The sequence below is a fragment of the Diceros bicornis genome, chromosome 12 (assembly GCF_020826845.1).
Source record: "Diceros bicornis minor isolate mBicDic1 chromosome 12, mDicBic1.mat.cur, whole genome shotgun sequence".
Taxonomy (NCBI): Eukaryota; Metazoa; Chordata; class Mammalia; order Perissodactyla; family Rhinocerotidae; genus Diceros; species Diceros bicornis.
The window spans coordinates 38,337,344-38,349,952 of NC_080751.1; the positions used below are offsets into that span (position 1 = coordinate 38,337,344).

The window sequence follows — 12,609 nt, forward strand, 5'->3', positions numbered from 1 at the left end:
ACATCAGAATAGCTGGAGGGCTGGGAACCCCAGGCTCCAGGAAAAGCTGAGGAACAGTTACGTTATTAACTGAGCTGTCCTTAAGCCTCAGCTCTAAAAGGGTCGCCCACACCACCGCGATAGGCCTGCCTTTACTATGCCACCTCCCTTCTCTGATCCAAGAAAGAAAGCAACAAGCCATCCACTGTGTCTTTTAGAAATTGAAGCAGATTTAAGAGAGGTTCTTAGCTCCTCAGAGGTTGGGGCTGGGTCTTAGGAGGGAGAGAGAGCATTTCTGAGAATGCACAGGGTTCCATGGCCTGCCCTCCCTTGACCTGAGATAACCAGCTATCAGGGCCCATTTGTCTGCTCACTGGTTCCAGCCCTGGACGTCACTATAGCTCATCACTTTAATCCCCTTTTAAGAGTCCAAAGCCTAGGCTTCTAGCTGAATGGGAGACTATCTTTTTCATGAAAGTTTCCTCCAAACCACATGTAACTCAAATGTGAAAAGCCTAAAACATTGCCATCTTGCAGTGATCCACATGACCTTGGCAGAGGTCAACTCAACCCCGTCAAGTCTCCGCGTGGACCTCTGCCAGGGGATGCGCTCAAGTCCTGTTTTTGCTGAGCCCCACAATCACTTCTCCTTTCCTTCTGAAGTCCGGCCCAGCAGAGGGACTCCAGGGCAGTGACTCTCAATAGGGCGGTGATTTTGCCTTCCAGGGACACTGACAATATCTGGAGGCATTCTGGGTTGTCACAATTTGGGGGGGGAACTGCTGTCATCTCGTGGGTAGAGGCCAGGGATGCTGCTGAACATTTTACAATACACTGGGCGGCCCCACAACAAAGAATTACCCAGCCCCAAGTGTCAATAGTGCAGAGATTGAGAAACTCTGCTCTACAGGAACTGGCCTAGCCTGAGGAGGGCTCCCAAAAGGCCCATCATGGAAACAGGTGCTACGTTGACATTCCAGCATTGGTCTCCTGGGCTCTGAGTCTCTCAGCTCATGGCCACCTCCTCCCTCAGGACGCCAATCCTAATCCACTCCGCCATAGCCCCTGCTACCTAACATCTATTAAACGTCTACTAAACAGAACGCCTAAGACAACCCCCAAATTCTCCCCCACAAGTAATCAGAGCCACACTCCCAGGCCTCAAATCCTGCCAATGCCACTCATTAACTGTCTGAACTCCGGGAAGCTTTTCAACTCCTCTCCAAACCTGAGTTTCCTCACTTGCAAAATGTGAATCCCAACAGTGCGTGTTCCAGCCAGTCATGTGAGGGTTAAATGAGAGAATGACTGAAAGTACTCAGAGCAGTGCAGACCCAAAAGCAGGCACTCAGAAACCTTTTGCACATTGTTTGCAGAATATGGCTGCCTGTTAACCAAGAGCACCCCAGGAAGGAAGAACTGGGGGACCATCACAACACGCTGCTAACACCTGGAACTGCTGTCCTGCAGACGGTGCATACAGGACCCCACGTGGAAACTAGGAGATGAGAAGGCCAGAGAATTTCCATCCTCTCTGCGGCCTCTGACAGGCTGGGAGAATGGGTCCCAAGCCCTCGCCTCCCCTAAGAGATCCAGCAGGGGGCTTCTGGGCCCCAGAGAGCAGGAAAGGATGTCTAGCTGCGAGGAGCAGCCCAACGGCACCCCCTCCGAGGGGAGGCTGGTGAGCAATGGTTTAACCTCTCTCAACCTCATCTATTCAACACGGATAAATACAATACCTACTTCACAGATCCCTTGTGAGGACTGAACAATTGAACGGATACAAACAGGGCTGTCACATTTGGTCGCACAAACTTAGCTCACCAAGGAGGTTTCTGGTCCCTCACAGATGACATGGACTGATCTATTCATTAAAACTGTTTTCTGGCAGTAGAGGGTCTCATTCTAACAGAATCAGTTTACCATAATGAGTTTTCCAACCAATGAGGGAGAGTGTGTTTCGAGGGGTGGAGGGTGCCTTTTGCTAATCTGCACAAGGGTGACCTAGGGCTTAGGGGGGGCCCGTAGATAGAGGTGCTCAATAGCGGGCGGCTATGAACACAGCGCTGTTACTCCCAGCTCACCTTCTCCAGCTCCTGCAGGAACACCTGAGCGATCCAGGAGGCCCTCTCGAAGCAGGCGATCACCTCCTCCTCCCTCTCAGTCAGGCGGTGGCGGGAAGCGATGGAGTTGGGTAGGCGTTCCAGGGAGAGGCCTGCAGGGGGAGGAGAGCACCTCAGACCTGCCCTGCTCAGGCCCCCCGATTCCAGGCCCTTCCCATAGGCCCAGGGTGGGCTCATCCGAGGAGACCTACACTCTGGAGCAGCCAGTGGGAGGCAGAAGTCCACGGAGGGGAAGGAGGAGGCTAAGCAACGGTGGTATTAGCGGCGGCTGGGATCAAGCGGTGGGCGGACAGCGGGCAACCATGCCCCACACAGGGAATCACACTGTGGCACCCTCATGTCCAACGCCTGCCTATGCTTCCAGGCCAGCTCCTCCAGGAACCATTCCTGACCCTCCCAATTGCTAGAAGAAAACATCCACTCCCCAGGCGCTCCCCATTTCTACATTGTGTAGTGGTAATTTATATCCAGTTCTTCTCTCCCCCAGTAGCAGAAAGCTCCATGTAGGCCAAGTGTGAGCCTCTTGGACTGCCACAATCCTAGTACACAGTAGATGCTAGAATTACGCAGCATTTTACACGCACCCCTCCCGTGGAACCAAACAGTTTGCCTAAGTTACCTGCATGCAGGTCTTATCTGCCTGAAGTGGACATCTGCTAATTTTGCCTCCCTGGCATCCACTTCCCATTCTTTCAGCCATAGCACCTCACTTTCGCTTTGAGCACCCCTCCTGCAGTTTCAGTCCACATGGTTCAGAGGGAGATGACCCCACTCCACCTCCAGGGCAGGCATATGAGCCGGGCTGAACCATCATCAGGGCCACCGTGAGTGGCTAAGGATGACCACATGGCCCGGCCTGGGCCTAGAAGAACTAATTCTGGAATTTTTACTCTTTCCACTGGGTTTGGTAAGCTGGTGAGAGGCCAGCCTGGAAATGTTAGGGAAAGCCTGCCTTAAAATGAAGCTACATAATGTGAATATAGTTAACACCACTGAACTGCACACTTGAAAATGGTTAAGATAGTAAATTTTATATTATATGTTTTTACCACAATTAAAAAATTTTTTTTAAATAAAAGTATAGCTCTAAAGCCAAAAAAAAATCCAAAAACTAAAAAGCTGTAAGAACCCAAGAAAGGAAAGCATTGTATACTTATTAGAAGTGAATGCTGCAAAGGAAAACAACTATTTATGTCCGTTTTTTCTTAAGACAGGAAAAAGAATGAATAAACTCTTAGTCATGAAAAAAAAAAATGAAGTCTATGCAGAGTAAAGATGAGCCATGATGGAAAAGGGTAGATTCGTAAAGACACAAGCTCTTCCTGCTAAAATTTTCCAGTATATGAGCCAATAAACACCCCTGCCCCCTGTCTTTTTGGTCGAAGTCAGTTTAAATTGTGTTTCTGTCACTTGTAACTCACCCAGACCTGACCAGAGAGGGCTGTCCTTTGGACGGCCAGCGCCCACTGGGCAGAACCCAGGTCTCGCATCTTTGTGCCTCACACCGTACTTTACATGACGTAGGAGCTCAAGACGAATTTACCGAGGGAACTATAAGAGGAGAATCCTCAACTCTCTCCTGCCCTGTAGCCCCTACATTCAACTGATGACCAAGCCCCTAACATTTCAAACCTTCCCTCCCCTTCCCTTCTCCTACTACCTTATTTCAGGCTTTATCTCTTGAGTGGATGACCACATTGGCCTCCTAACTGGCCTCCCTGCCTCCAGTCTCACTCTAATCCATCCTGTACATGGCTCCCAGGGTGATCTTTCCCCAATTCCACCCCTAAAAACCCTCCAGGGGTCTCCGCTGCTACAGGGTAAGCTCCAAACTCTTGACGCTCCACACCAGGCTCTCCAAGATCCATCCGTGTCACCTCTTCAGCCTTGTCTCCCACCATATGCTGTAGATTGTATGTTTGTGTCTTCCCAAAATTCATATGTTGAAACCTAATGACCAAGATGATGGTATTAGGAGGTGCGGCCTTTGGGAGGTGGAGCCCTCATGAATGGGATTAATGCCCTTATAAAAGGGACTCCAGGGGCCGGACTGGTGGCATAGCACTTAAGGGCGAGTCCACTTCAGCGGCCCAGAGTTCTCGGGCCCAGATCCTGGGCAAGCACAGACACACCGCTTGTCAAGCCATGCTGTGGCAGTGTCCCATATAAAGTAGAGGAAGATGGGCATGGATGTTAGCTCAAGGCTAATCTTCCTCAAAAAAAAAAGGGACTCCAGAGAGATCCCTCACCCCTTCTGCCAGGTGAGGAGACAGGGAGAAGTTGGCAGTCTGCAACCTGGAAGGGGCCCTCACCAGAACTCAACCATGCTGGTGCCTTGATCTCAGACTTCCAGCCTCCAGAATGGTGAGAAATAAATTTCTGTTGTTTATAAGGCACCCAGTCTGTGGTACTTCGCTATACAGCCTGAGCTGACTAGGACACTGTACCTGCCCCATCCACACCCAACCTCCTGCTTCAACTGCTGATCTTGCTCAGGTTGCTCCTGTTGCCTGGAATGCAAACCCCCCAAGTCCACCCAAAATTACGCTCACCTTCTACCCCACTGAGTGCCACCTCCTCTACAGCGCCCCTCCTGACATAACCAGTATAACCAACCATTCCCTCCCCTGGGCCCCAGTCTAGAATATTCCTGCCCCAACATTTCTTATATTTATTTGTTCACATGACTGCCCAGCCAGACTGTAGGCACCTTACAGCCATCAACCTTATCGTGTCACCTTTCTACCACCTGGCACACAGTGGGCACTCGACAAGCAGTGGCTGGTGGGCTGGAGGACAGCAAGCCTGAGCACATCTGACAGAGCACAAAGGGCTCTGCAAACACAAGGGAAGGCATTACTGTTTTCCTTGGCCAGATTCCAACTCACACGGCTTCAGTGACCTTGCCCTCTGCCAGGCTGGGGTGTGAACAGGTCCAAAGGTCGGGGTGCCTCGGCTTGGGGGAAGGCCGGCACAGAACATGAAGACCTTTGCTCAACACAGAGACTCAGTAACCCAGTCACCAAGTGTGAACGTGGCTCCTGCCAAATGACTCATGATGAGGAGGGAAGAGCACCTCACCCGAGAGGACTAAAGGGAGAGGAGGCATAGAGGTAGCAGTGGAGGAGACACAGAAGGAAGGCAGGAGAAGGCAGGTCCCGCTGCTCACCGCCAGCCTAGCCCCTCCTGCCCAGATGCGTGGCCTCTGCACCCTGCAGGAAGGTGGGACAAACATACAAACTGCTCAGAGGCCTGGCCTGGGAGACCAATCGCAGATAGCAGGAAGACATAGGCAACTCCAGAAGACACAGAGCGGATCTGTTTTAACATGGCTGCCCTGTGGTCCCTGCCAAGAGATGTGCTGCTGCCTGGGTTCCCTCCTGCCCCACCTCTGGGCCCAGAACAGGGATGGACAATGCCAGCTGCCTGACAGGTTCAGGCTGCCAGTCCCAAACCTCCAGTGGGCTTAGCGGTGAATTTAGCATTTGTGGGGCCTCTGCCTTCCTGTGCTTCATTTTTCCTTCTGCTCCCATCAGGGGCCCCTCTACCACGCTTCTCCGAGAATTCTAAATCCCATCTTCCTTGAAAGCTCACAGCAAAACCACCTCCTCTCTGAAGCCTTCTTAAGTCTCCCAAGCTCAGAACCAGCAGAACATGGTAGCTGTGTCTCCTTTGCGTGCGCCTTTGTCCTACATCTGTCTGCCCATTTCTGATTGACCTTTGCACCCAGCGAGAGCAGGGCCTGGTGTCTGGTGAGAGAGTGGATGAATGCACAGATGAATGCAGACACTTATTCATGCCGCATATACAGCCCAGCGGGGTTTCCCCCACTGCACTTAAAAAGTGGTTCTTGCAGAATTCATAAACAAATCGTGGTATATTTATACAATGGAATACCATTCAGAAATAAGCAAAAGGACAAACTCTTGATATACATACAACATGGATGAATCTCTCAGAAATTATGTTGTGCAGAAGGAGCCAGATATCAAAAAGTACATGCTATATGATTTCAGTCATATGACATTCAAAAAAAGATAAAAGTATAATCTATATTAATAGAAACCAATCAGTTATTGCCTGGGGTGGGGATGGGGAGAAGATCAACTGGGAAAGGGCCTGAAAGAACTTTCTGGGGTGAAGGAAATGTTCTTTGTCTTTACTGGGGTGTTCATGGGTATTTACACTTGTCCAACTCATCAAGTTATACATTTAAGATTTGTGCACCTTGTTGTATGAAAATTTATCTTAAAAAAATAGATATAATGCCTTTTTAAAGGAAGCAGTTATGATTCTGGAGAACTACAAGATCAAAGCAGAGAAGCTACGGTCATTGAGGTGGTCCTCGGTAAAATCATTTCCAACGTACGTGAGACCAAAGAGCTTCCTGGAGCTGGCAGTGGCTTTTCCTAACGAGGGTCACAGTCCAGTCACCCAGTCTGCCCCTAAAAAGGGCCTTTCTTACCTTAGTTGCTCTTTGACTCACATGAAGGTCCATTTTCCTGTCCACAAACATCCGATCAGAAACCTACTGGGGACTCCAACCCCTGGGTTCCTTCACCCTCTGCCCCATGAGTGTTTTTGCACAAGTGGCCAGGCCACAACACTAGATCCAAGAGGGAGACAGGGTGCTCCTGAGCCTGGCCCTCAAAGGATCCCAGGGGTTGTAAGGCAGCCCTGTGAGTGGGAGGAAGCCAGGGGCTGCCAGGAAGCTCCGAGCACTGCACTCGGTTCCCACTGGCAGAGGGGCCTTTCTGTGAAAACACCCAGCTCTAAAAGCCAAGGGAGGGCCCCTTTCAAGAGCAGAGCTTGATTTTTCATTAACTCCGCACTTTCGGTTTGGAGGCAAGCAGATCCTGGCACAGCCCAGGGCTCAACACCCAGGCTGGTCCCAGCCTCTTCAGTCGGAGATGACTCATCACATCCCAGACAGCCGCCCTTCCAAGAAGCCCTGCCCTTGGAGCCCTGGGCCCTGGATGCAGAGGTGGAGAACACAAAGCTTCCTCTGCAATGGAACTTTCCAGATGGGTGGACCCCCTCCCTCCCGCCTACCCATCTGGTCCAAGACCACAGTGCACCCACAGAGGGCTAAGCCCAGAGTTGGGTACACCAGGTTGTGGGGGGAGGGGAGAGAAGTGCAAGTCACTGCTTCAGCCCTCAGGGAGGAAGCCTTGAGGACAAATAGGGAAGAACCCCATAAATCACACTCAAAGGGGGCAACTGTGGGAATGTAAAATGGTGCAGCCAATGTGGAAAACAGTCTGGCAAGTCCTCAAAATATTAAAAATAGAATTGCCATATGACCCAGCAACTTCTGGGTATATACCCAAAAGAACTTGAAAGCAGCCTCGGAAGAGATATTGGCACACCCATGTTCATAGCAGCACTATTCACAACAGCCAAAAAGTAGAAGCAAGCGAGGTGTCCGTTGATGGATGAATGGATAAAGAAAATGTAGTGTATGTATACAACTGAATATTATTCAGCCCTAAAAAGTAAGGAAATCCTGCCATATATGACAACGTGGAAGAACCTTGAGGACATTATGCTAAGTGAAATAAGCCAGTCACACAAAAAAACAGTATTTAGTGTATGATTCCACTTCTATGAGGTACCTAGAGTAGTCAAACTCATAGAGACAGAAAGTAGAATGGTGGTTGTCGGGGCTTGGTGGAGGGGCAAATAGGGAATTGTTTAGTAGGTAGGGAGTTTCAGTTTCGCAAGATGAAGAGTTCTGGAGATTGGTTGCACAACAACGTGAAAGTACTTTACACAACTGAACTGTACACTTAAAAATGGTTAAGATGGTAAATTTCATGTTAGGTGCATTCATGACAATTAAAAATAAAAAAATATTTTAATGGTTAAGATGCTAAATTTTATGTTATGCATATTTTACAACTGAAAAAATTGAAAAAAAAAAAAGGAGGTAATTTTACTCCTTGTATCAAGTCTTCAAAAAGTGCACACACTTTGATCCAGTAACTCTACTTCTAGGAATTTATCTTAAAAAAAAAACAAAAAAATTAGAGGCCAGCCCCATGGCATAGTGGTTAAGTTCAGAACATTCTGTTTTGCAGCCCAGGTTCACGGGTTCAGGTCCCAGGTGTGGACCTACACCACTCATCAGCCACGCTGTGGCGGCAACCCACATATAAAGTAGAGGAAGGCTGGCACAGATGTTAGCTCAGGGCTAATCTTCCTCAGCAAAAAAAAAAAAAAAAATAATGATGTACACAAAAATTTAGCTTCAAAGATATCCACTGCAGCACTGTTTATAATGGCAAAAAAATGAGATGTAACCTATAGGTCCAATAACATGGGACAAATTTGCTAAATTACAATAGATTCTTACAATGAAATGCTATGAAGCTACTTTAAGTAGTGATATAGATGTGTATTGGAAAATGATTCATAAAATATTCACTTTAAAAAACAGGTCATAAAATATGATTCTATGAACTTATTTTTGTCTAAAGAAGTCACATATAAACCTATAGGAAAAGACTGGAAGGACATACCTCAAAATATCTCAGTTTCCGAAAGCATAAAATGGGATTACTAACAATGCCTAGCTCATAGGCTGGCCACGAAAATTAAATTAGGTGGTATTATAAAGAGCAGGACATATGGTCTCAGAAAACGTTTTCAAGTGATGCTCACCTTGACCTCTTAGGTAGGGGTTTAGCCCTTCCCTAGAAGGACAAATCTAATTCAGGGACAAGAGAGTCATTCCAACACTCCTCGGCTAAAAGTGGTAGAGTTCAGACTAGATCCAGATCTTCTGGCTTCAGCACCCTCTGCTCTCTCTGCCCAGACTCCAGGAGTCTTCCTTACCCTCAGTGACTCACCAAGAGTTCCCAAATCTCAGGCTTCTGGCCAGCCCACAGTGGCCCATCTTTCACATGTGTATCTGATGGTTGAGTTATAGCTGTCTACCCTGGCAGGGGATGGGCCCTCACGTTGGTGCTGGTTCTTCAAATGCACCCTCAAAGTCCTGTCTGCACTCCACACCCCCACTGACTGCTTTCCGGGGTAGCCTCCAACGATGGAGGAAAGGGCTGCCAGGAGAGGATGCGGGCAGACCACACCAACTTCTTCCTCTCCAGCCCCAGGGTCTCCCTCCTGTGACTCTGTTTACCACCTTGCCCTGTTTTTTATCTCGCAGCCCAGGAAGGCACTCCATGAAGGCTTCATGAACACACAATCAACACATCCAGCCTCCTCCCAAGACACCCCAACAGGGGCCTGCTCCTTCCTCTTCATCTGGAAGCCAGGCTCTTCCTCTGTGGACCACAGTCTGGGGCCAGGGCGGCAGGACCCAAAGCGCTGACCCACACTGGCTGGCCGTGGGGCTGGCCCACGCCCCTTGGAGAAGGAAGCCAAAATAAACAGCTAATTCCTGCCATACCAGGACTGAAAAAAACGAAAACCAAATATGCCACCATATCGTGCCCTAGGAGCAGCCTGGTGTTTATTCTCTCAAGTTTTAATAAACCACAAAATTCTAGGTGAAATCAGAATAGCTTGGGGTTGCACTGACTGAAAGAGAATAGAAAAAAAGGAAAAAAAAAACAAAATCTTGAGGGGTGAGGAGAAGAGAATTTGCAAATCATGATTCTCACAGCTGCTTAACGTGTTTCACATTTTTACTTTTCACAGCACCTTCACAATTTAGCATCTTGCTGCAGTATTTTGGGTGAACCGGGGCCAAAGTCTCCACAGCCAGGCCAATCTTCTACCAGTCAGCCAGCGAGCAAGCCTGCCCAGAGCATGGACTGCGGCCTCCCCGGTGCTGGGCTGTGAGCGAGAGGAAAAAGGGGGTTGGCTAGGCTGAAACACAGGGCAGAACTGGTTTTCAAGGGGCCCACAGCCCACCTGTGGGGCCACGACGAGCCCCAAATTAGGCACCAGTGACTAAGGGCTGTGGGGCTCAGGCCACGACTCAGGGCTGGAAAATGGGGGGTCATTCCCCACATCATTACCACACTGAGCTAGCGCCAGAGAAACAGAAGCCACATAGGCCTGAGGGAAGAAGGAAGCCATTTGCCTGGCCCAGAACAGCCCTTTGACCGGTGGATAGCGGCACCGGGGCTTTCGAGGGTTGAACTGGGTAAGGCTTGAGATGTCGAAAGAACAGGCCCTGAAGCATCCTGTATGTCCATCAAAGCCGGGGATACCCCTCAGGGCTTAGACCAACAGAAGAGGACAGTCTGTCGCCTGGATCCACAAAGGCTTCGTCCCGGTCTAGGGCCCAGGCCCCTCAGCTCCAGATGGACCCAGACAGCATGTTGACCAAGAGGTGAGCCCAACTTTAGGGGAGAAAGGCTGTGCCACACCTCATGTGTGGCTACCTAGGGCCAAAGTTCTAGACTACCAGCAAAGGGACACCCTGGCCCTCACTGCTGGGCTCTCAATGCCCCGCATTTCCTAGTCCCTCCCACACGTACAGCCTCTCAGCTCCAGAAAGGTGTGACTACACCCCACCTCCAAACAAGCCACGTCCGGGGCTTCCCTCTGAACTTGCCATTACCTGGAAGGCACATCTTCCACTCACCTGTGGACGATTCCTCCTCAAGCTCAGGCTCACCCCACACTTCACCTGGGAAGGCCCCACAACTAGCTGGGTCTCACTCACTTCCCTCTCTGGAACAGAGCGGGTCAAACAGGTACCCCTTGGGCGTCAGGGACGAGCCCAAAACTAGAATCAGAGAGAACCAAGTTCAAATGCCGACTGGGTCCCTACTAGTGTAACCTGAGGTGAGTCAGTTCTGCCTGAGCTCTGGGGTTCTGCCCTCTGTACCTTTCACCTACTTTGGTAACAGCACCCTGATTTTCCTTTGAGGAACTATTCCTCCAACTCAGTCCACAAGATTCAGGTGGGGAAATCCCACCCTGGCACCAAGCCAGCAACCTAGATGCTGGTCACCATAACTGGCTCCAGAGTGGGCATGAGACCAAGCCAGGTCAATGAGAACCTTCTGCGAGGCACTCTCTCCTTCTGAGGTTGTAAGTGCTATGCTGCAGGACCAAGTAAACTGGGAGCTGCTGAGAAAGACCTCAACACACGGAGCCCCTGGATCCAGCTATACCTGATGCCACCTACTCCAATGACTTTCTAGTTACATGGGCCCATAAATTTCCAGTCCCTCCCCCTTTTTGTTGTTGCTTTTCCAGCTAGTTGGAATTGCATGTTTGTCATTACAGCCATAAGTCTGGTTACATGGAAACTCATCCCCAGAAGCATAATGTCAGAGGGCGTAATTCCCGAAGTGCAGGACTGGCTGAGTTGAGATCAGGTATGGCAGTGAGGATTTGCTATCTTCCAGCTAAGAAACTGGAATTCCAGATAGAGAGCAGCAGCATCAGCTGAAATGTAGCCTATTTTGCCTTGAGGTGAGACCTTGGACCATGGAGGCTGGAGCCTTAGGGCATCGGAGAGAACATTTCAGGATACTATCCTATGTTGGATACTTTTTAGGGCCCACAGTAAGGCCTACAAAAAGGGGCAAGCTTCACTCCTGGCAGTCCCTCTGGATGACACAGCTTTGCTAAGCGGCCCTTTTCGTCTGTGGACAAAACCCAAGATGACTGAGGGTTAACGCAGACAATTGGGGTTAGAAATCCTCTGCTCCTGCTGAAGACAGTGCCAGAGGAGGCAGGAAGACTGGACCCTATCAGGAGCTAAGGCTGAGGCCTGGGAAAGGCCTGATCCGCCCAGGATCTCACAAGGACCCTGTGCTGTGGCTCACGTGCCGCTAAAGAGCCAGATGCGGCTTGGGGGCAAGAAGTGAGTGCACTCGAGTGCAGCCCATTGCTTACCCATTAAATGGAGTGCTGGGGGGCTGAGAGGAGTCCTCAGGCCTGCTGCTGAGACAGAAATCTCTAGGCCTGGATCTAGAGCCAAGGGCTTTGAGTCAACACAATCTTTGGCTCTAGTTTCTCACCCATGGAGATGATCCGATGCCAAACGCCCAGAGGCTTATGACTAGTGAGCTCTGGGAAGTTATAGAGGCAGACAGACCCCAACTTGGCCAACAAAGTCTCAGACTGCTCAGCTCATAAGGCCATCCCAGGCAAGACACTCCACTTGGAAGTGGGCTGCTGAGGAGCCGCAATCCCACAGGAGACTTCATGAATGGCCCCCTCAAGATGTCAAGGCAGAGCTCCCCACCAAACAGAACCGGGGGCAGCCACATGGCCAGGGCACCACGGCCAGGCAGGAAGTCTGCCCCAGCAGGCCACAGTAATAAGCTACAGACCAGCCACCTGTGGTGTTTCCCGTTTCCTGCTTTTTCCAAATGGCAGACTTCACTGACACTCTGGCCTGTCGATCAGGGACTGGGCAGGAAGGAGTGGCACCAGGTAGCTTATGACTCATGGGTTCTGCCATAGCGACTGCAGGCTTACTCCTCCTCCAGAGCCGCTGCCTCTCCTAGAGCCACATCACACCAGCTGCAGGCTTGGCTCACCCGCCTGCCCCTCCCTCAAGGAAGGGACCCTAACT

General features: G+C 50.2%; 1 protein-coding gene across 2 annotated transcripts in view; it reads right to left on the reverse strand.

The window, feature by feature from the left end:
- The window catches only part of TTC7A (tetratricopeptide repeat domain 7A), a 121,528-nt gene that overhangs the window by 89,445 nt on the left and 19,474 nt on the right, over positions 1–12,609 (reverse strand). For both annotated transcript variants that reach the window (XM_058551295.1, XM_058551296.1), the window contains exon 4: positions 2,064–2,194. In XM_058551295.1, the coding sequence (XP_058407278.1) occupies positions 2,064–2,194 (131 nt within the window). The remainder of the gene's footprint in view (positions 1–2,063; positions 2,195–12,609) is intronic.